This window comes from Pinus tabuliformis, chromosome 7 (assembly GCF_031772625.1).
Source record: "Pinus tabuliformis cultivar Carrire ecotype Pingquan chromosome 7, CPIR1, whole genome shotgun sequence".
NCBI classification, from domain to species: Eukaryota; Viridiplantae; Streptophyta; class Pinopsida; order Pinales; family Pinaceae; genus Pinus; species Pinus tabuliformis.
Window position 1 is genome coordinate 926590169 of NC_142293.1, and position 24050 is coordinate 926614218.

The window sequence follows — 24050 nt, forward strand, 5'->3', positions numbered from 1 at the left end:
GAAGTAACGATCCATGTTACCTGCAATCATATGACATGGCATTATAATATTAAAGACAAGCATACATACCTAATTTTACCTTTAGGTCATCTAGGCTTCTTCCAACTTCCTTGATTGAAAAGGTCTTCAATCCGCTAGTCTGCTTCATGTCATCATACCATCATCCCATGAATTCCATAAGTTGGAGTTCCTGATGAAACACTTGCTTCCTCTCTAGATTAGTAAACCCTCCGATGAGGATTCCATCACAAAATCTTGAGGATCTTGCATATCCTCATCTGGCAGATGTTTCCCTATTTGACTTGATCTATGACGAGCCTTGTCCTGGATGACTTGCTCCTTTCCTTCATGAGGTTCCCAAGAGCTATATCCTTCATGTTTGACTGCCATGGATTTTGTCCTTCATTATTCCCATGGTGATGTCACGAGCTCTTGATTCTAATGCTTTCATGATGCCACGATGCATCTTATTATCATGGTCATATCTATAACAAAAGCTTATGGTAGGACCCTTCTGTGAGGGATACCATTTCAATCATAGTAGAGATCTGTTACTCCCTCTTTCGTTGGCCCTTTTCTTCGACTTCCTCCATCTATCCGGTGATATGAGCTTCCATAATCTTTCCATAATCTTATACTATTTTGTCTTGTTTGAGGACTAAACTTCCCTTTACTTTTTGCACATGTTTTAGTCCTTTTAACTTCAATACTTTTGCCATCAACTTGTCTTTCTCTATCTAGCATAGAGACCACAAATTGTTGAATGAGGTAACCTTCTTTGTTCACAGACATTTGTTACCTTGCCTATCAGTTAGAACAATGATGATTATCTTCATTTCCCAATAGAGATCTTATGAAGATATTCCTTCATTCTTTGATACCTTCAATTAGGTCTGCATTTCAGAGAGTATATCTTCTAGCATTTCATATCTCTCTTTAATGTCACGTCTCCTGCTACATAGGGATGAGAGGACCTAGGACTGATTTCATATGACTTCTCTTCCGGGGACTATATCTGACCTCCTTTCTTATGCAAGGAATCTTGATGACCCAATCGATTCATAGATCTCCTTGCAAACATGAAGTCATTTAACCAAACTTGATTATAGAATGAAAAGATACTTACTTGATAAGTGAAGATGAACTCTTCCACTTGATCACTTTGATGATGGTTGAAGAAGATGTATTAGGGCTTATTTTTGGATGATCTTCTTTCAAATGAGAGAGCCTTTCCTGAATAGAAAATGTTGCTCCTTTTGGTGAGGATGATTTGCTGCTTCTTCAGATGATCTTCTTGTAAGGCAAGGAGATGATTCTTTCTTGAAGATGACCATGCCTTATTGCCTTCTTTCATAGTGTAGATCAAGACTGCTTCTAGAGCCTCAACCTTCTCCAAGATGATGTAATCTTCGTTTTTGAGGTCCTTTGAGCTATCTTACTTTGTAGGCAACTTGATGAGGGTATTGGTGACCTTTTGATGATGACTATGGAGATAAAAGCTCTTGCTGTTGTAGACAGTCTCCCTGATTATATAGACAAAAACCTTTCGTTGTTGTAGGCTGCTGTTGTATACTGATCCTTCAATTTTGACAAAGCCCTTCAACTTGCTTTGAAGCCCTTCTTGAAGATGATCCTTGAATGTCTCTTTTTGCTGCCCTTCCTTTGACTTCAACACCTTAGCTTTGATACCATGTTGAAGAATTTAGGGCAAATGAAGTTAATGAGATTCTTCTAGTCATGATAACTATTTGTGAGGTATTTTTAACTTTTTCTTCTTAGCACAATCTTCACTTGTTATTATTAGAGTTTGTCTTCGTATATTCATCAAATACCTACCAAAAACAAAGAGACAAGAACACAGATGTTGGCTTTCTGCCAGGGCCAAAACTCTCACTCTTTGAGAGGAAAATCCACACAAAATTCTTCTTATAGAGATTCCAATTAACAAATACCAAGACCATGACCCTTGACCTATGAGGCCACTCCAAGAGCAAGACACCAATCCTCTTCTTTGTCATTGCTGGGATCATCATCATTACTGTTGCTTCACTGAGGTCATCATTATTGTATGACAAAGATCATTATAGTTGCATCATTGTAGCACCTTTATAAAGATCATTGCTATTCTTCCATTGAGATCATTGTTGTCCCTGCATTCAGATTATCACCATAACATAGAGATCTTTATACTAAGATATATATACCGAGAACTTCATCATGCTTATGATTGTGTCATATGATTACTTCTATGCTCAAAATATAGTTGTATCTTTAAATGTATGCTGAGATTGAGGGTGATTCTTTAAGATCCTCCTCTTTACAGGAATGTCGAGACTTCACGCTGAGACAAAGGTATGCCGAGAGTGTATTTCATTATCTAGAGATCTTATGAAGATATTCCTTCATTCTTTGATACCTTCAATCAGGTCTTCATTTCAAAGAGTATATCTTCTAGCATTTCATATCTCTCTTTTATGTAACCTCTCCTGCTACATAGGGATGAGAGGACCTAGGGACTGATTTCATATGACTTCTCTTCCGGGGACTATATCTATCCTCCTTTCTTATGCAAGGAATCTTGATGACCCAACCGATTCATAGATCTCCTTGCAAACATGAAGTCATTTAAACAAACTAGATTATAGAATGAAAATATACTTACTTGACAAGTGAAGATGAACTCTTCCACTTGATCACTTTGATGATGGTTGAAGAAGGTGTATTAGGGCTTATTTTTGGATGATCTTCTTTCAAATGAGAGAGCCTTTCCTCAATAGAAAAAGGTTGCTCCTTTTGGTGAGGATGATTTGCTGCTTCTTCGGATCATCTTCTTGTAAGGCAAGGAGATGATTCTTTCTTGAAGATGACCATGCCTTATTGCCTTCAATATGCTTTGCCTTCTTTTGTAGTGTAGATCAGGACTGCTTCTAGAGTTTCAACCTTCTCCAAGATGATGTAATCTTTGTTTTTGAGGTCCTTTGAGCTAGCTTACTTTGTCGACAACTTGATGAGGGTCTTGGTGACCTTTTGATGATGACTATGGAGATAAACTCTCTTGCTGTTGTAGACGGTCTCCTTGATTATATAGATAAAAACCTTTGTTGTTATAGACCGCTCCTTCAATTTTGCCAAAGCCCTTCAACTTGCTTTGATGCCCTTCTTGAAGATGATCCTTGAATGTCTCTTTTTGCTGCCCTTCCTTTGACTTCAACACCTTAGCTCTGATACCATGTTGAAGAATCTAGGGCAAATGAAGTTAATGAGATTCTTCTAGTCATGATAACTATTTGTGAGGTATTTTAAACTTTTTCTTCTTAGCACAATCTTCACTTGTTATTATTAGAGTGTGTCTTCTTATATTCATCAAATACCCACCAAAAACAAAGAGACAGGAACACAGATGTTGGCTTTCTACTAGGGCCAAAACCTCTCACTCTTTGAGGAAAACCCGCACAAGACCCTTGATCTATTAGGCCACTCCAAGACCAAGACACCAATCGTCTTCTTTGTCACTGCTGAGATCATCATCATTACGACTGCTTTATTGAGGTCATCATTTTTGTATCACAAAGATCATTATAGTTGCATCATTTTAGCACCTTTATAAAGATCATTGCTATTCTTCCATTGAGATCATTGTTGTCCCTTCATTCAGATTATCACCATAACATAGAGATCTTTATACTAAGATATATATACCGAGATCTTCATCATGCTTATGATTGTGTCATATGATTACTTCTATGCTCAAAATATAGCTGTATCTTTAAATGTATGCCGAGACTTGAGTGATTCTTTAAGATCCTCCTCTTTACAGGAATGTTGAGACTTCATGCTGAGACAGAGGTATGTCGAGAGTGTATTTCATCTTCCATATGCTAAGACTGGGACTGTGTTTTAGCATGCCGAGACAATTCTTCATTGACACAGTGAGGAGGCTCAGACATCACCGAAAAACACAGAGATCCTTCCCCATCCAAAAACTTGAACTCCTGTACTTGTCTGAAATTCCTGAGCTACTGTACTTCTCCAAGATTTCAGAGGAGTTTTCCTGCGCTTTTTGTGGTGACCCTAGCCGCATATATATAATGGTTAGCCTTGTATATAAGCCGACATGAACCATTGAATAGATGAGTCACCTTATTTGAGCCGACATGAATTCTTTAGCTATTTTGGAGGCCGACTCAACAAGAGGACTCTGTGCTTGTTGTTGGAGGGCTATTTGACAGTGTTTGTGACTCAAATACATTTGATACGTGCCCAAGAAGGGTCATGACATTGACTCTTTGACCTTTGAAGATAAATCCTAAGGCTCTCAATGGGAGCCATCTATACATAAAAAAATCCTTGCTCATGAAACCCATGAAGCAAGCATAATAATAAATTCATTTTCTTGTTTACAAAAATCATAATTACAATGCCATCATGAAGACCGAACCTAGTTACCCTTTCTTCAACGAGGACCAAGTTGGAGCCCTCCAGTATATAAGGTTTATATGTGGGCGACAATGAGACTTCAAAAGTTCACTGGGTCTATATTCAAGAGTAGAGGAAGACAATAGTGAGTTGGGATATAAAGTTTGAGGAAGACTTCACAACCAAGAAGTTGCATGAGCTTATTTGAATGATGGAGGCTAAGGAGCATGTACCTTTGAAGGTTGAGCTAGGGCAATTAGTGATTTTGAAGGAAGTAGAACATTCCTTTGGTGAAGAGGGGAAGACATGAACCTTTTCTACATTTGTTTAGAGACCTAAATGGTTCAATTAGACATTAAAGGATGCATAGGAGCATGTTGAGACTCATGGGAGCACTTTATAACAAACTTCTGAAGAAGTTTCTAGACTATATGGCATTGATCAACAACACTCTAGATTTCGAGTCTTCTAGTTTTTAGGAGGTAACACACTAACAAGTATGGTAGGATGCCATGGTGGAGTAGTACAACTCCATCATGAAGAATGATGTTTGCAATGTAGTACTAAGATTGGAGGGGAAGTCAGTCGTGAGTTTTAGATGGCTTTACAAGATAAAAAATGATATAGATGGTAGCATTGAGAAGTTCGAAGTGAAGTTTGTAGCAAGAGGGAGTGGACTACAAGGAGACATTTACTTCAGTCTCCAGGTACACTTCTATTAGTGTTATAATGTCCTTGGTTTCATTTATGGGATGGAGGCTACATCGGATGGATGTGAAGATAGCTTTTCTTAATGGGATCCTTGAGGAAGAAGTGTACATAGAGCAATCTTAGGGGCTTTGAGGTAAATGAGAATGAGTCCCATGTGTGTAGGATTAAGAAAGCTTTTTATGTACTCAAGTAGGCACTAAGAGCCTGGTATTCTACCACCCTCCAAAATTTTTACTTTGCTTTGTTTTGGGGCCTCCTTCCTTAAATCTCAGCAGCTTGTCTTGCACTGCCCAGGTACTAGTGCTTTTATTTGAATTTATCTTTCACTTTATAGCTTGTGTCGCTTACTTGCTTTGCTGTACAAGCTGACCGTGACATGGTTGCATCTGGTTCTTGCACTGCCTTGGTAACCTGTGCAATCCTAGAGGGCAGCGAACCTTACTCTCAGGAATTGCATAGTGCAGCCTCGCAGTGAGCCTTGCTCTCAAAAATTGTATAGTGCAACCCAGTAGTGAGCTTCGGCTCCAGAATTACGCAGACCCAACTGACAGCTTGTCTTCAACTGGGAAACTGCGTAGAGTAGTCCAAGCTAGCAAGTGAGCCTTCAGCTCCCGAATTGCGTAGAGCCAGCTGACAGCCCGTCTTCAGCTGGGAAATTGTGCAGAGCCTGAGAGACAGCCTTGAGCCACTCTACCCAGAAATTGCGTAGAACATGCTGTGCTCAGAAATTGCTCAGTGCATGAACCCGAGAGTTGCTCGGTCCTTCCCAGAATTGCGTAACCTTTCCAGGCAGTGCATGGCAGTTTTCCCGAAAGGCAAGAAGCTAAGAGGAAAAACATCCCTAAGAAGTAGGGATCTATTATTAGTTTCCCGAAGGTGACACATTGTCATCTTTAGAAATTTCTGCCAAGTGTCGTCGTTGTCCTTGATCTTGAGCATACGCGTCATGAACTCCGTTTTGCTCGACTCTATGTAATGGACGCCTTTAGAGCCACTTATTCATTAGATGATCAAGCTCTAGCTTCTTTAGGAGATCAAGGGGCCTTCAGAGCATTGTCATCGCTTTTTGGGGTGAGTTTTGCTTTTATCGCCTTTTGTTGTTTTTTTAATTTCTTCTGTCGCTTTTCCCTGTTTAGCTTGTGAGAGTGTTGTTTCACTTGTTTTGTTGAATGGCTGCTGACGTTTTAATTTATAGAAGTGTTGTTTCAAGTTATAGATTGCCTTTCTGATCTGAAAATCACTCGTGAATGATCTCAGTTAATTAATGAAGGTATTACAGACCCATGTGCTGGGGTGTGCCTATGTTGTTTTAAGCAACGGATTGATAAGATTGTGAAATACACAGGCACTTGAAACAGTGAGAGAAACACAATGAACAAATACAAAAACACAACAAATTTAATGAGGAGTTCACCCAATCCTCCTGGGCTACATCTCCTAGTCCAGCCTTCAGTGGTGGCCTTTCTATTGTGTCTTAAAGCAGAGATTTTACAATAAGGAGCTCAATTTGAGTCTCACTTAACAGAAAATGATCAGTAGGATTGTACTTGGATCCCCCAAGTCTCTAGAGTACATAGACTCCCCTTACTGAATCTCAACCTCAACTGGTCTCAGTGGTATGAGTCCAATTTGGTACTCAATACTCGACAGGAATACACAGAGGAGTTGCTTGAGCCTCTCAAGCCTTCTCTGGAGTTCATAGACTCTCGGACTCTCTCTGTTCTGTCTGCTCGATGCTGCCTTTGCTTTGCAGGTCAGCTTGGCTTCTCTGTTCTCTGCAATTCACTTCTTTCTCTACTTCTGTCCCCTCTGCTCTTTGTCTGTTTGTGGCTTAAAGCCAATCTGCTCCCTGACTGTTCGTTTCCGCTTCCCGGCTCTCTGGATTGCCTGCCTCTGTCTGCTGGAATTCCCCTGCTCTGCGTCATCATCGCTGTGTAACGCTTCACAGAGAGGTGGCCACCTGTTTCCTCACGAACTGAGTGTCAGTTCTCTTTGAACGGTCGTTATTTCCATTGCTCCAAGATTGCCCGCGAAACTGATTCCTTTGCCAACTCATCGGTCATGTCGGACCCCAAATCTCATGTACCTCAGTCTATTTCCCTGTCAAATCCGGTCTTCCATTGGGTTGATTCTCTGCCGTTGATCTGGAGCCTCCAGATCCTATGGTCTCCGTCTATATCGCGCGGGTAAGTTGCTTGACCGTTACTCATGCGATGTAAGCGGTTTTCTCTCTCATCCACTAGACGCGTGTCACCCGGTGTGTGGCATCGCTTTGAGCTCGGCCAAACACGCTTACTGCTTGAAGTGCATGTGATATCCTGTCGGTTTTGGGCGCGGGACCTGCCTTCTGACGGTTTCCGCATGGTTTCCTGTTTTCCTTGTGACCGAGCGCTCGAGGCTTTCCTTCACTGAGAGTTTTGCCTTGCGATACGCGCTAATCGCGTATCAGAAACTGCCTTTGTTTTTGGATCTGGGCTTCCGATTGCCAATTTGCGTTCATGCGCGGTCTCCATGGGCCAACGATCAGTGCGCTTTGACCGAGGGTCCTCGTTGTTCCGTGCTGGCCACAAATTGCCATTGTCCAGAGGTCATTTCTGATAAGCTCATTATTCATAAGATTTTGAAGCCTGACATAATTTGAAACAGTCATGGAAATGTTTAAGGATCCAATTCGGATCACGGCCTTCCCACTGAAAAAGCTTTTGGACCACCAAAAGTTGGTTTTCAAGCATCGACTAAGTGAGGGTATAACTGTCTCGCTTGTCCAATCTCTACCCATTTTGCACTGTTTGGCTTGAAACCCTTGATTCCAATCCTGAGGTACTCAACATCTCCCCTGCGCGTTGTCCTCACCTTCCTGTCAAGAACTGTGTCTTCCTGCAATTCATTGAGATATTCAGGTAACAGATCATCAATAGAAGACAATTGACTCTGCTCTTCGGGATCGTCAATTAATGAAGTCCAACTAGTCTCAAGCTGTTTGCATTAACGACTGAGTAGATGTGCATGTACGCTGGTAAATCAAGGCGAAAAGCATTCTCACCAATTTTCTCAAGTATTTTGAAAGTTCCATACCTTATTGGCTTTCACTTTCTACCTTCACCTTGCATTCTGTCCTTGCTGATATACAGCTAGACTTGATCACCAACTTGGAAACTATGCTCCATCCGATGCTTTTCATGCCTTGCCTTGTATTTCGCTTGGCTCTTTTCCAGCTGTTCTTGTACTGTCTGGTGAATCTCTTGGATTTGTTCAATGAACTTGGTTGCCTTGTCCACATCACTCTGTCCATCAATTGCTATGTCTTTACCAAAGACAAAATCCAAGGGAGACCTTGGTTTGAAACCGAAACGGGTCTCAAAAGGAGATCTCTGTGTAGAAGAATGTTTTGCTTAGTTGTAAGCATGTTGCACATAACACAAATGTTCATCCCAAAGTTTGGGATGCTTGCTGCAATAGCCTTTGAGCAACTGGATCACTATCTTGTTGACCACTTCTGTCTGTCCATCTGTTTGTGGATGAAAGGTTATGCTTTTCTTCAGTTTGGTGTCCATCAGTTCCCACAAACTCGACCAAAACTTCCCAACAAATCGGGTATCTCTATCAGATACAATGGAAGTGGGTAATCCAAAATGAACCCATACATGTTGAAAGAACAACTTCGCAGTTTGTTTAGCTGTAATTTGTTTATTACAAGGTATCAAAATACACATTTTGCTGAACCTATCGACAACAACATATAAATAGTCACGACCTTTCCTAGATTTAGGCAGTCCTCCAACAAAGTCCATGGAAACACTTTCCCAAGGATGAGAAGGAACTAGCAGTGGAGTGTACAAGCCTAGTTTTCTATTGCTGGGCTTGCTTTTCGCACACATGGTACACCCTCTTACATATCTAGAAACTGTTTCATTCATTTTTGGCCAATAACAAAACCTTTGCAGCTGTGCAACCGTTTTACTTACCCCAAAGTGACCTGATATTAGAGAAGTGTGTGCTTCTCGAATTATATTTACTCTTTCAGTTTGTGGAATGCATAGCTTCCCACAATGATACAAGAGTCGGTCCTTAACATGATAATCCAATTCTTCTACTCGTTTGCCTTGACTTAAAGTTGCATATACATCTTTGAAATCTATATCTTGAGCATATTGTTCAATGTAGCTCTCATGCAGTACTGAATTATGCTTAAGTATAGTGGATGCATTTATAATAGGTCTAGATAGCATATCTGCAACTTTATTGTGTATGCCCTTTTTATATCTGATGACTAAATGAAACTGTTGTAGAAAACCCATCCATCTATAATGTCTTGATTGCTGCAACTTAGTTTGGGAGTGTAGATATTGAAGTGGTTGATGATAATTATGTATAACTGTCTCTTTGCCCATTAAGTAATGTTTCCACTTTTTCACACTCTGTACTAATGCATACAATTCTTTATCATGTGTGGGATAGTTAACTACTGCAGAATTAAATGTCTCAGAATGATAACATATGGGTTTACCGTGCTGTATCAACACTGCTCCCATGGCATAGTCACTGGCATTTGTTTGGATCTCAAATGGTCTTTGAAGATCAGGTAGTACTAGTACTGGTGCTATACTAATATTTTATTTCAAGGTGTCGAAGGCTTTCTGTTGTTTGCCTCCCCACTGAAACACCTTATTCAATCTTATCAAAGCATGTAAGGGAGCTGCAATTAAAGAAAAGTTAGAAATGAACTTTCTCCAATATTGTGCTGCTCCTAAGAAGCTTCTCACTTCTGTAGCAGATTTGGGTTTAGGCCAATTTACAATGACTGCAACTTTAGAGGGATCTATCTTCAATTCACCACCTCCTACTATATGACCAAAATAATTCAAAGATGTTTTGCCGAATTCACATTTTGAGAGTTTAACATAAAGTTTTTCTTTTTTCAAAACATCTAGTGTCTGCTTAACATGCTTTAAATGTTCTTCCCACGTTTTGCTAAATATAAGAATGCCATCCAAATATACAATAACAAATTCATCAAGAAAAGGTTTGAGTACATCATTCATTATTCTCATGAAAGTAGTAGGAGCATTAGTTAAACCAAAAGGCATAACCAGCCACTCATACAATCCCTGCTTTGTTTTGAAAGCAGTGTTCCATGCATCTTGCTCTGCAACTCTGACTTGATGATACCCACTATGCAAGTCTAACTTGGAAAAATAAACAACTTCTTTCAATTGATCTAATAGATCATCTATGCGAGGAAGGGGATAACGATTTTTTATCATTATCTTATTCAGTGCTCGGTAATCAATGCACATTCTCCACGAGCCATTTTTTTTTTTTAACAAAATGATTGGAGACCTACATGGTGATGTGCTAGGTCTGATGAACCCCTTCTCGAACAACTCTTACACCTACTTCTTGATTTCTGCATTCTCTAAAGCGGACAACCTGTACTTTCCGATGCTAGGCAATGGAGCATCTTGCTGCAAATTAATATCATGCGCTATTTCCTTTTTGGGTGGCAGACCTTTAGGTTCTTGAAAGAAGATATCATATTCTGAAACAACTTTTTCTAAATTAGCGTGCTGTTTAGCATCACAGCCCTCAAATACATTGGTTTTATCAGGTTTATTTTCCTTTACAACCATCAATAAAAATTGTTTGCATGAATTTACAATTTGTTTCATCTACCCTGAGTTTATGAGAGTATAATTATTCTTGAGCTTATGAGCTCTTACAAAGTATTCGATTCCATCTTTAACGAGTAGATACTTGTTCTCAGCTCTATAGAAAATAGCTTTTCTATTATACAAGTAAGGACTTCCTAAAACAATTCCACATATATCCAGAGGAACTATATCTAACTCAACCTCATCTACAAATGCCGACCCAAAATAAAGCTTAAGTTTACATTGTCTAGTCACTTGCAGTTGTGCTTTATTACTTAACCAACCTAATGGGTATGGTTTCTTGTGAGGTGTAGTCAGTAATCCCAATTTATTTACAATTGCTTCAAAAATTAAATTTACTTGTGAGCCACTATCAAACAAAGTATCAATCTTTTGATGCTTGGATATAACTCGAATATGGAAAAGCTCATGTCTTTTTATCTCATTTTCTTCATCATTTATAGATTGTGCAGAATTACTAGTAGATGCTTCAGAATTTTTACCTTTTATACCTATGGCTGCAATGGTTGTTTCATCTCCTGAGTTCGACCCCAAATCTTTTTGAATAGCTGCAATAGTCTTCTTCTTTTTGCCCTCAAACTTCTTAGGTCTCAGCGCCAGATGCAGAATCCAACAGTGCTCATCATCATGCCCATCCTTCTTATAGTGAGTGCATGAAGATTTGCTTTTCTGTGTAGTGTTGGCCTTCCTCTCTTTCCGTTTTTGTTTTCTTTTCTCCTTATTCTTGCTTGCAATGGGCTTGGATGATCCTCCAACTTCTGGGTTCCCATTCTTTCCTCTAGCTTCTAGATGCGTAGCTTGAACAGATACCTCATCTATATTAGTGGGATTAAACATGAGGATAGTGTGCCTCATGTAGTTGTGTAGACCACCTATGTACTTCACCAGAGTCTCAGGTGAGTTTAATGAAATTCCTAAAATCAAAGCTTTTTTCCTAAATTCTTGGGTGTAACCTTGTACACTTTGCCCTTTCAATTGGCGAAGAGTTTGCCAGCTCATCATGGCTTGCTACATGTAAGCTAGTGGAAAGAATCTTACCATGTTTCTTCATGTCAGCTTGTGTCCTGCCTTCCCACCATACCAAGGCAGTGCCTCTGAGGCGTAGACTGGCCAGCTAAATCGTACTCTTGTCTGAGTCGATACTCTGCGCTTCGCAATAAACATCAATTTGTCTGATCCAATTATCCAGCGTCTCTGCATTCAACTCTCCATCATATATTGGTAAATCAAATTTAACATCTAATTTAATCAAAGATGTATTCTTTTTATGTTCAGGGCTATTAGGAGGTGTGAGAAAGCTTTCTTCTTTCCCTTTGTCTTTTGAGTGGTCGTGGAGGAGAGATTCTTCTTCTCCTTTTTCTTGTTTGGAGCCTGATGAATCTTCATCTTTATGTTTCCTGAAGTCCTTATACTTTTCCTCTACCATGGACCTCATGGCCAGGAAACTATCTATAAATTGGAGATCTGGTCCCAAGGGAATTTCTTCTGACATTTTCTTCTGAGGATAGACTCTTCAAATTTCAGGGTTAGTTTCGACCAACTCTCATTCTCCTAATTTAAGCTTTGATCTAGTTAGCATTCAACAACAAAATCCAGCGCAAGCTTGTCTAACCTTAAACAACCTAAAAGCTCTGATACCACTTGATTTGAAAATCACTCGTGAATGATCTCAGTTAATTAATGAAGGTATTACAGACCCATGTGCTGGGGTGTGCCTATGTTATTTTAAGCAACGGATCAATAAGATTGCGAAATACACAGGCACTTGAAACAGTAAGAGAAACACAGTAAGCAAATACAAACAAATTTAATGAGGAGTTCACCCAATCCTCCTGGGCTACGTCTCTTGGTCCAGCCTTCGGTGGTGGCCTTTGTATTGTGTCTTAAAGCAGATATTTTACAATAAGGAGCTCAATTTGAGTCTCACTTAACAGAGAATGATCAGTAGGATTGTACTTGGATCTCCCAAGTCTTTAGAGTACATAGACTTCCCTTACTAAATCTCGACGTCAACTGGTCTCAGTGGTATGAGTCCAATTTGGTACTCAATACCCGACAAGAATACACAGAGGAGTTGATTGAGCCTCTCAAGCTTTCTATGGTGTTCACAGACTCTCGGACTCTCTCTGTTCTGTCTGCTCGATGTTGCCTTTGCTCTGCAGGTCAGCTCAGCTTCTCTGTTCTCTGCAATTTACTTCTTTCTCTACTTCTGTCCCCTCTGCTCTGTCTGTTCGTGGCTTAAAGCCAATCTGCTCCCTGACTATTCGTTTCTGCTTCTCGGCTCTCTGGGTTTGCTGGAATTCCCTTGCTCTGCGTCATCATCGCTGTGTAACGCTTCACAGAGAGGTGGCCACCTGTTTCCTCATGAACTGAGTGTCAGCTCTCTTTGAACGGTCGTTATTTCCATTGCTCCAAGATTGCCCGCGAAACTGGTTCCTCTGCCAACTCATCGGTCATGTTGGACCCCAAATCTCATATACCTCAGTGTATTTCCCCGTCAAATCCGGTCTTCCATCAGGTTGATTCTTTGTCGTTGATCTGGAGCCTCCAGATCCTACGGTCTCCATCTATATCGTGCGGGTAAGTTGTTCGACTGTTACTCAAGTGATGTAAGCGGTTTTCTCTCTCATTCGCTGGACGCGTGTCACCCAGTGTGTGGCATTGCGCTGAACTCGGCCAAACCCGCTTACCGCTCGAAGTGCACACGATATCCTGCCGGTTTTGGGCGCGGGACCCGCCTTCTGACGGTTTCCGCACGGTTTCCTGTTTTCCTTGTGATCGAGCGCTCGGGGCTTTCCTTCACTGAGAGTTTTGCCTTGCGCATCAGAAACTGCCTCTGTTTTTGGATCTGGGCTTCCGATTGCCAATTTGCGTTCATGCGTGGTCTCCATGGGCCAACAATCAACGCGCTTTGACCAAGGATCCTCATTATTCCGTGCTGGCCACAAATTGCCATTGTCCAGAGGTCATTTCTGATAAGCTTATTATTCATAAGATTTTGAAACCTGACATAATTTGAAACAGTGATGGAAATGTTTAAGGATCCAATTTGGATCACTTTCTCAAGTGTCGCACGAGCTTTCCCTTTTTTGCACCAATGGTCGTCGTTGCGGTGACTCCTTTCACACGCTTCGTGTTCCTTCAGTTTAATTGATTGCTGCACTTGTTTCACATGTATACATCTACACTTAGTCAGATCTGCACTCAACATCACACCATCCTCAAAGCTACTTGTTGGTACACTTCCCATGAACAGGTATGGGCTCCCCTTTGCCTGGATCTCACATTCATTTGCATGCACTGTGCAGCGTTGGCTTCTGGAATTGTGCAGAGCCTGTCTTGCGTTGGCTCCAACTACGTACTGCGCAATTCTAGGAGTCAGTGTCCCAGCTTGGTCACTGAGATTGTGCAATGCGCAATCTCTCCCAGGCCTTGTCCCAGACTGAACTGCGCATTGTGCAGTTCCACTCATCAATCTTCTACACGCACTGCACAGTCTCCATAGTCAGTGAGTCACCCCTGTCAATCAAAACTGTGCATTTCCTCTCATCAGATGCCCTGATTGTTGCTTTATCATGTTGTAAAGTTAAATTTTTAAGAGTTAATGTTTGCTTGCCATGAGTGTCCGTTCTGTCCCATAGGTACCACACTCGTGAAGCTTTTACACGCACTGTGCAGTCCCCATAGTCAGTGAGTCACCCCTGTCATTCAAAACTGTGCATTTCCTCTCATCAGATGCCTTGATTGTTGCTTGATCATGTTGTAAAGTTAAATTTGTAAGAGTTAATGTTTGCTTGCCATGAGTGTCCGTTCTGCCCCACAGGTACCACACTCGTGAAGCGCTTCTCTCCAGTAGTCATTGTACCATAGCACCAAAGAGAGTTGTATTAAGAGAGACCACTGAAAGCAGTACTTGCTAGTTTACTTGCCAATATATGTAGATGCCCAATTGTTTATAGAAAATGAGTCAACACTAACATGGCAGCAAAACTGGTAGCAATGGCAGAAGGCAGCGAGCGAGTACAGGATCAGAGAAAGAGAAGTTGCTGACATAATAAAGAGAGAACAAGGCTGCAGAGTGAAAGTGCATTCAATCTTCATGCAAGCAACTTTGACAACAGAAACAAAAGGAAGCACAGGACACAAACAACAGAGCAGAGGAAGAGAGAAAAGCAAAGCTTGCAGGTAGCAGAACTGAGATCACAACAAGCAGAACAAGAGTCGAAGGAAGAACAAGATCTAGGAAGCAGAAAGATGAAGAAGAACAAAGGCAGGGCACAATAACAGAGCAAACAACGCTAATACGGTTGATGAGCTGGGACAACTAGCGTCTGAGGAAGAGAGTGAACAAATGTAGGTTCCCTTACCAAAATTAAGCACAAGAACCAAGTCCGACTGGAGGTCGACAGGTACACGGAGCGGTTGATACACGAGGCAACCAGTGATGACTTGCAGTTGAGCACAGACAACATGTAGAAGTACATTGGTGGTCCAACCACACTCAGGACAATGTTGCACATGCTTCAAGACAAGATGGACACAGGTTCCAAGACCACATGCCCAGATGCCATGGAGGTAAGAGTTCGCTTTCAGCAAGACAACATCAAGTAGTTTGGGGACATCACAACACAATACCAAGCTTGGCATCAGTACATGACCGAGAAGCATCAAGTGGATGTTGCCGAGTTGGTCTTTCCACAAACCTCAAAGTCATAGTGTTGTCTTTTTTGGCTGTCTTTAGCCTATTTTGTCTCACATGGGTACATGTGGAAAATTGTATTATTGTAAATATGTTGTAAGTGAATTCCAAGTGTCACTAGTGGAATCTGAACAATCACTATGTAATGTGAAGAGCCATGAGGCTAGTCCAAGAGTCAAATGTGAATGTTAAGGGTCACCCCGCCCTTTGCTATATATAGGACCTCATAACTCATAGTACAAACTTTTGGGAGCCAAGCTTTTGGCTACGCATTGTTTAGAGGAGACTTGGAGAGTATTGTGATGAGCTTTGACTTCTCCACAACGTAGAGCGAGTACATCTCTTTGGAAGAGCAGGGGTGTTGACTATAATGTTCCACTATTGGGGCTAGTGGCTGTCAATGGTGTATGTATGGATGGAACTTTCACTTAATAATATATAACAAAGCCAACACGTTTTCATGCATATGTTGTTATTGTAGTTGGACTATTTTGGTTGCTTTAGCAATGTATGTTATTTAACTTACGCATTTGTGTATGAACTATTTTGTATGCAATTGTATGAATCTTGTTGCAGACGTGTTGTTGGTTTAACCCGTCACTTTGGTTTGTGGACTATTCCGCTTTCCAGCTTGTGATGTCATTTCGCTCGTGTGTTCCTTTCAGGCTGCGTACTATTACAAGCTTCTAAGGGACACATTTTCTTTTCCCCTCCGTGTGTTAGAACCCCCATGCATTTCACTTGACTCGCTGCAAGGTCACACACTTGCTTTTGACAAAGTTATCATACTTACCTCTGCACGCTACCGCAGTCAAGGCACTACTATACCACCCACTGTTGGACTCCTATTCCAAACGGTCTGAGGTCTAGTTGGGATTTCTTACCGGGGTGATTCAAAGTTATCATACTTACCTCTGCACGCTACCAGTCAAGGCACTACTGTACTACCCACTGCTGGGACTCCTACCCACTGCTGGGACTCCTACTCCAAACGGTCTGAGGTCTAGTTGGGACTTCTTACCGGGAAATCCCTTGACATGTTGGTGGGTCCAGCACCGTCAACAGGACTTCACCAAAAGTGTCGTGTGTAGATGACTTTTGTTTTGCAGGTGCAAAGAAGCTCATTACAAGGTGCCAAATAGACATGGCAGCTGAGTTCAAGATGAATGACATTTGCTTGTTGCATTATTTCTCGGGGTTGGAGGTTCGACCAAGATCAAGGGAGATTTTGCTTTGGCAGGGTAAAATATGGAGTTCACATCTTGAAAACATTTCAAATGGAGGATTGCAAACCTATCGCCATGTTGTAACACCGTGTAGACAGTGTTGGCTGCCTGAAAGTATGCCAAGGTAACAACAAATCTACTTTAGGTCCAAGCTGGACCTTGAGCCAAAGGGGGCTCCTTCAAATATTACGGGATTTACTTTCTATTCACTATCACAGTGGTCAGAAGTGATGGAAAAGTGGTGGACTGGGCTGAGAATAAGGATAACAGAGAGCTGGAATAAAATAATAAAAATCTCAGATAGTCAAGAGAGTATCCACTGGGCATGGAGTCTTGAAAGATCGAGCACAAAGCTAATAGGTGAAAGGTGGATGAAATCAGTGCAATAGTCAATGGATGTAAAGGGATAATACAAACCTATTCATATTAAAATCTCAGTTTCAGACATAATATTGCCCGGAGAATTGAACGAAGCTGATTCTCAACTTAGTCTCTCTGTTGTTCCGTATAATTTAATTAATGCCTAGCTGAAACAGAAAGAAAATATAAGAAATTTAAAAATGCTTAACATAAAAAATAGTAAGAAAATTGAGCTCTATTTATTCCAGACCATGAATGCAAGAGAAATTCCTTGGATCTAAGAAATTACAAAATACAGAAAATTGAGCTCTATTTATTCAAGCCATGAATTCAAGAGAAAACTCCTTGGATCTAAGAAATTACAAAATACAGAGGTCCATCGGGCTTACAAATAAAGCACAGCCAACCTCTCCTCTCGGTGCCAAACCCCCCTCCTCCCCCCTCTCTAACATCTACAGCTGACTTCTTAATTCCTCAAAGCTAGGTCTCTGCCTAGAATTCGGAACAAATTAAAAATGGAAATGAACTTGACACCTACGGCTATATGCGGTCTCAACTGCCCAATAATTCAGGAAAACAGTGCCAACTATTAAAGCAACAGTCCTTTTATTCTATTTTTGAGAAGTATATATTTCGTTAAACCTTTCAGAAAAAGACATGGGTTGATATACGACAATATTCAGGTAAACTATCTCTGTGTCCCACCACTTGGAATAATGCAGGCGTAACACTTGGAATGACATATTTATCACTAATTTTTATGCATTCTTGGTGTGAAAGAATTGAACTCTACGCTCTGCAAAGCCCAAGCGCCATAACTTATATAGGAAATAGGATTAGCGGCATATTGGTTTGGGAAACTCGATTAACTGACGGGAAAATCCAGAAGTTCGGTACCAAAGTAACAACAATCAACATCAGAATTTTAACCACACTACATAAACTCCCCATGAAATATATGGCTCCAACTTAATGAATGGTGTATCATTGACCCTTAAACATTGCTGATTTCAGAGCAATACGCGTGGATTCCATATTAGGGCTATAATGGCCACCATGGAATGGAAGTTTTTTTGACAGAATAATGGACTTTTATTTTTATTTTTCATACATATATATATTTTTCCTGTTATTCGCAGGAATCAAGGATCAGCTTTGTCCTGGAATAGACTTCAGGATTCGGGACTTGTGAGACCAAACCTCCACCCAGGACTCGGACTTGTGAGACCAAACCTCCACCCACATTGGAGCTACAATAATGGAAACGTTTATGGAGTCAACTATTGTCCCTGTTCAATATAATGAAAGCGTTAATGGAGTCAACTATTGCCCCTGGCCATAAACGTCTTGCTCTAAAGCGTTTAAGCTTCATTTTTATACTACCATGAAAAAATAATAATCCCCGCAGCTATGAGTCTGACTTTATGCTCTGCATATTGTTGGCATTTAAACACGTTTGATTTGATAATACTGCGCGTGGAGATCGTGCGATACAAATTTATATATAAATAACGAGCTCGGCAGTGCAAGTTCCGTTACGTTTCTATTTCTGTCCTTTTCAATGAATCTTACGGTTGAAACACCTTGTGATTATTTGGCGGTAGAGCGTGGTTTTCATTCCGTCCCGCCCAAGGCAGTTCCCGGGGGACGGGGAGGCGGTCGGTACCTAGTGGTTTTGAAACCACTTGGTGTGGGGGAGGCGGCCGCGGCGCTCCGCAATGGATCATTTGCCGCCACGTAGAAAAAATGGTATTCACTAACTACCAAAAAGCGGACCCTCCCCTTCTATCTGCTGCTCCCTTCCTGTAATAATCCTCCCTCCTACCGTTCATTGTCTATCTCGTCATGGTAGTCCCGGTGAGCCTCGTTGTTCGATAAATAAAAGGCAGTATTGACTCCTGCAATATACCCGCCCTGCAACTTAATGGCCGCACTGAAGTAGCCAGATTTATATGATCTCAGCGATTTAAATCCCCTTCCCGAGTTCCTGTCGAGCCAAATGGCTATTCGAGACTGATCATTCCAGATTTTTTTTGGTGCTGGGGACCCCAGAGAACATGGAACCCCCGATCAAACTTCGCAGTAGAAAACTGAGAAGCGCGAGGATGCCTGCCTTTGTGACCCCTTCTCGCTGCTTCTTATACTCGAATATGATCAGCATTCAGACACACTGAAACGATTAGGACAAATGCAGGCACTAGTAACGGTTGAAGATGCCTAGGGAACGGCTTAATGGATTTCTGGCGCTTGCAGTCATACATTGCTGCCAGTTTCAGCAGATTATTAGCTGCAAGTGAAGTGAATGAAATGGAAATGGGTCACTCAGTGGGATGTTGCCAGCATTAAATAGACGATCTGGGAACTGTTTATCAATGAATGTGATTTGTCGCTCATCAATAATCATCACGTTCTTTCTGGACTGTACTGCTCAAAGTGTTATCTCCTTCGATTGGCTGCTTCGTAAATATGAGATTTAAATCAAAAAAATCATAATGACCAATGGATTTTTATGTACAACCATACGTTTCATTTTGTAGGCAATAAAATTCTGACATCGATTTCATAACAAGGAATCATAGAATCCACCTTGAAGTTAGGATAAAAATAACATCATGAGCTGTGTTGTAAAGAAGAGAAAGAAGTTGACAGACGTTTGAGCAAATATGGAGAAGTCAATATTTTTTTGACCGAGTGATTATGTGCTACAACAGGCCACACCCATGATTACTGATCTGAAGAAAGCGACATATTCAGATTCGGAATTGGTGGGTCATGACGTACAGGCAGCTGATGGGTTCCTTGATGTATTTGGTCAACACCAGGCCAGATATATGTTTTGCAGTGAACAGCACGAGTTAGTTCATGGTCGAGGCAGGAGGCTTAGGCATCCTAATGATCAGTAAAAAGAGCTCGGTCCAACTTCGTCCCTTCACGAGGCTTGTTTAGAAACCTGTTCTTGTGTATTTGGAAGATAGGTCTGATATAATACAGTTCTCATTGCCAATGTTAATATGCTAGGCATGAAGATGCGTGTATCCCTTGGATCAAAGGGACTACTCAGTCTCACTTTCCTAACTGATTTACACTATGCATTTAATACCAAATGATGCACAGAAAAAAATACTATTGTTGCTGACTGGGAGAAGTGGCTTCCGTTGCCTTTTCCTCAGTTATAATTTTAAGTACCTTCTTTTATTAGTGCATCTTGTTTGATTTCCTTTTCAGTGTTTTCGCTATTAATCTGTCTAGACACTCCCATTACATCAACTCCTGCTACTGCTGTCTCTAAAGGTGTCAGTCATCCTAATCCCTGATTCCTAATGGAATGTCTGAAGGTAGCTATATCCTTTCATGGCATGCTGCAACCAACCATTTTTTTTTTTTGAAGTCTGTGATTTAGTTGTTATAGGCTGATTCACGAAAAACTTTCATATTCTATAAATAAAAAGACTACATATTTGAGTTGTATACTGATGATGGCATTGTTCTATGTTTTACAGCTGTTTCACTTGTTGCCGACTCCCCAAGGAAGCTTCTTTGTCCAGAATGATATATTCAGGTTGAACTATGGCTGAAACAATCTTCTTGCGTCAGTGTGATATATGAGTCACACCAGGATACTTGTTCATGATGGGTGTTGGATGAAGGTTGCTATTGTTGGTCAATAAAAGTTGTACTCAATGCACAAACAATATGTATTCCAGGGTTCTAGAAAACTGCATTATGTCTTTTTGTCAGCATAGACTAGTATCTGGTATAAGAGCATACCATAAGTGAGTGTATTTAAATTAATGCTGCTTGATTGTGGCTCTTGACGTTTCCTGTGACTAAGTAAAATATTTGGTCTGAAGATTGAATGTGGTCTTATCGCTCTACATTGTTGGGGGTATGTTGATGTTGATATACTCTCTCACAGGCAATATAATTTGCCTTGGGAAAATCCATTGGTAGTGAAGCATTTTCATTTTGTATTGGACCAAAGATGGACAATCCTCAATATGCGCATGTTATTTATCTCGTGGAAAGCCAATGTGATTGACTGTTCTTTATTTTTATTGGATCTCTGCCATTCTATTGTGGAATTAACTCATGGCATTGGCATGACATTGCCAGATCATTGTTTAGAGGCTGGTCAGCCAAAATTAAACATCGGACATGTGACTGGAGCATGGATGTGTGAATGATGGGTATGTGCCAGAGGGTAGACGAGCAACAAGGGAGCCATCCCTGGAAAAATAGCGTGTTTTTTGTTTGCTCATTATTGATATATGTGATAGATCTGACTTTTGGATGAATGATATGTTTTAGTTTGTTTTAGCCCAAGTTTAGTGTGTTTTAGCCTCAAGTTACCAGGACTCGTGAGTGTGCATAATGAGTTCAGATTCAGGGATGCATTTTTAACAAGGGTTGGGGTTTGATGGTGCTGCACATTAACATATATGATGGTGATGATTACTCTCTACAGAGACCAACTTTGGTCTATCAGACCTTAAGATATCTAATGATTAAGTGATCTGCTTTAAAATTTTGTTTTTATGATTGAATATATTGCAGAGAAACTTTCCCAGCTATCTTTGGTCTCCATGAGTTAACAAGATGTGGAGTTCATTAGAGTTTCAAATTGAGCGCTAATATGCGGTGGGAAGGACATTTTAAGAGAGTGTTCTGCATCCTCCACCTTCTTACTATCACAAATATTACTTAATTTTCTGCTCTAAGATAGCAATATATGTAAAAGAGTTTATATTACTTAATTTTCTGCTCTAAGATAGCAATATATGTAAAAGAGTTTATAGATGTAAGATAGTAAAGTGTTTGTGTAAAAACGTCAATGGATTTTTAAAGAGACTATGATTTGTAAGAGTTTTGATAGTGAACTTTGTCAAATCAATCCAAACTTCAAATTTGACATGAAAGTTTTTCACAGAATGACGTGAACAGGGATATGCTGTGTGTAAATATTAATTTATAAGTTGTAGTTCGCCACTGCGATAAATGACTTCACTTGGGATTCCTTTGCTGGTAATAAATGGCTTCTTTCAGGTTTCTTGCTACAATCAAATTTCAATCTTATTCAAAAATACAATTCAACAAGGCTACACGGTTCAATTTCACTGGTTCTTAAATGCGCTACAATAACAGAATCGAAAGCATTAGTAAATCCAACAATGATGTGGGGGAGTGTCAACAATGATCTGGTGGAGTGCAAATCTTGTCAAAACTATATCTGCATGGAATAAGCCAAACTAATTAAAAAAGAGGACCATTATCTTAAAAGAAAAATCAAAGAAGCCATTGAAATAGAAAGAAAGAAAAAACAACTTGAATCGGGACAGGCATTGAGGTAGATATTCCATTTTTGCATCCATGTATAGTTTTGTTTCATCCATGTTTTATTTCTTTCACTCATGCCCTCAGTGAAGATAACATTAGGCCATCTACCTACTCCCATTTGCTCAATTCTTTTTAGATGTCTTATGAGCCGCACCACCTACTCCCATTTGCTCAATTCTTTTTAGATATCTTATGAGTCGCACCATAGCAATTGCTTCGATGGGAGTTGCTCCTATTTCACTCAACATTATCTCATAAGGTACCAAACTTTTTATTTTGAACTTATTCATGATCAAACATTTTTGGATTTTCTCAATTTGTTTCCATTTTGAGATAGGGGTGCTGCTAGCCCACAATTCACACCCATATAGCGTCACTGGACAAACTAGGAGTCCAAAAAGCACTTTAATGGTTTTTCAATCCCATAACATTGCCTCTTTACTTGTTTTGAAGAGCATATGATGCTTTCCACCCTCCTAAAATTCTCTTCTTTTTGCAGTCCTCCCAATTAAGTTTGTTGTTGAAATCAATCCCGAGGTACTTGTACTCATTTACCTCTTCAAGAATGTTGCCTTCAAAGAAGAATGCATGTTGGCTCTGCTTCCTTTTATTAGAGAAAATCATTATTTTGGTCTTAATTCCAATCTCCACCTCCTGTAATGTGAAGAGCTTTGTAGTTGTGTTGATCATAGGGGGAGGCTCTGCCTCAGATTCTTTCTCATAGAGTTGCCTCGCATATTCAAACCATTGATTGACTATAATATTATTTTTGATTTGCTTCTTCCTTGGTTGAAGTGCTCGCCAGAAAAGCTTTGGGTTATTTTTGCTTAGAGATATTAACTCTTCTCGCCTTGTTTGCATGAACTCGTTTTTTTTCCTTTTTAGTATCCGCTTTTATAACTTGACATTCATCTTCTCTTTGTCTGCCTTTTTCAAGGTTCTCCTTGCCATTTTGCATTCCTCATCAAATCAAGCATTTATAGGAAAACAATTTGATTTTGATTTCCTATTTTTTGCTATTTTGCACTTTTCAAGTGCACTTTGAATTATATTTGTTAACTCATCACTGTTGAAGCTTTTGAAACCATTTTTCTCATTCTGAATTAATCTCTCTAACATCGTCTTGAAGATAGTCCAATTTTCTAGTGTTAGAAGAATTTTGCCTCTTGATAGTAATTGCCGAGAGCATTGGGTTTTCCTCCTACGCCGCCTTTCTTTTAACCATGATAACTTTATATAAATTGGGTTATGGTCTGATTTTAAGTCCCAAATATGCTCTCCAACCTTAACCTTATCTATCTTTTCTATCAAGGTGAACACATTCCAAATATGCTCTCCAATCTTAACTTCATCTATCTTTTCTATCAAGCTTTGTGAACACATCACATAGTCAACAACACTTGCCCCATTGTATGTGTTGCAAGTTAAGTTCCCAGAGCTTTTCCATCTATCTAGACCATTGCAAATAATTAAGTTCAAAGCCCCACACAGTGTAAGCAACACCTCTCCAAAATGATTGCTAACTTTGTCATCTTTTGAACACCTAACCCATTGGGGATTCTCCTCTTCAGTGAGCCAAATAGTCTCTTTGCAACAAAGAATATTAGGTTGATGATTTGTTATTCTAGCATT

General features: G+C 40.2%; 1 protein-coding gene across 1 annotated transcript in view; it reads left to right on the forward strand.

The window, feature by feature from the left end:
* LOC149250681 (nuclear transport factor 2B-like) overlaps positions 1-21139 on the forward strand; it is a 54176-nt gene extending 33037 nt beyond the window's left edge. The window contains exon 2 of the mRNA XM_089459183.1: positions 20585-21139. Coding sequence (XP_089315309.1) covers positions 20585-20659 — 75 coding nt within the window. The 3' untranslated portion in view covers positions 20660-21139. The remainder of the gene's footprint in view (positions 1-20584) is intronic.
* Positions 21140-24050: the final 2911 nt, after the last annotated feature.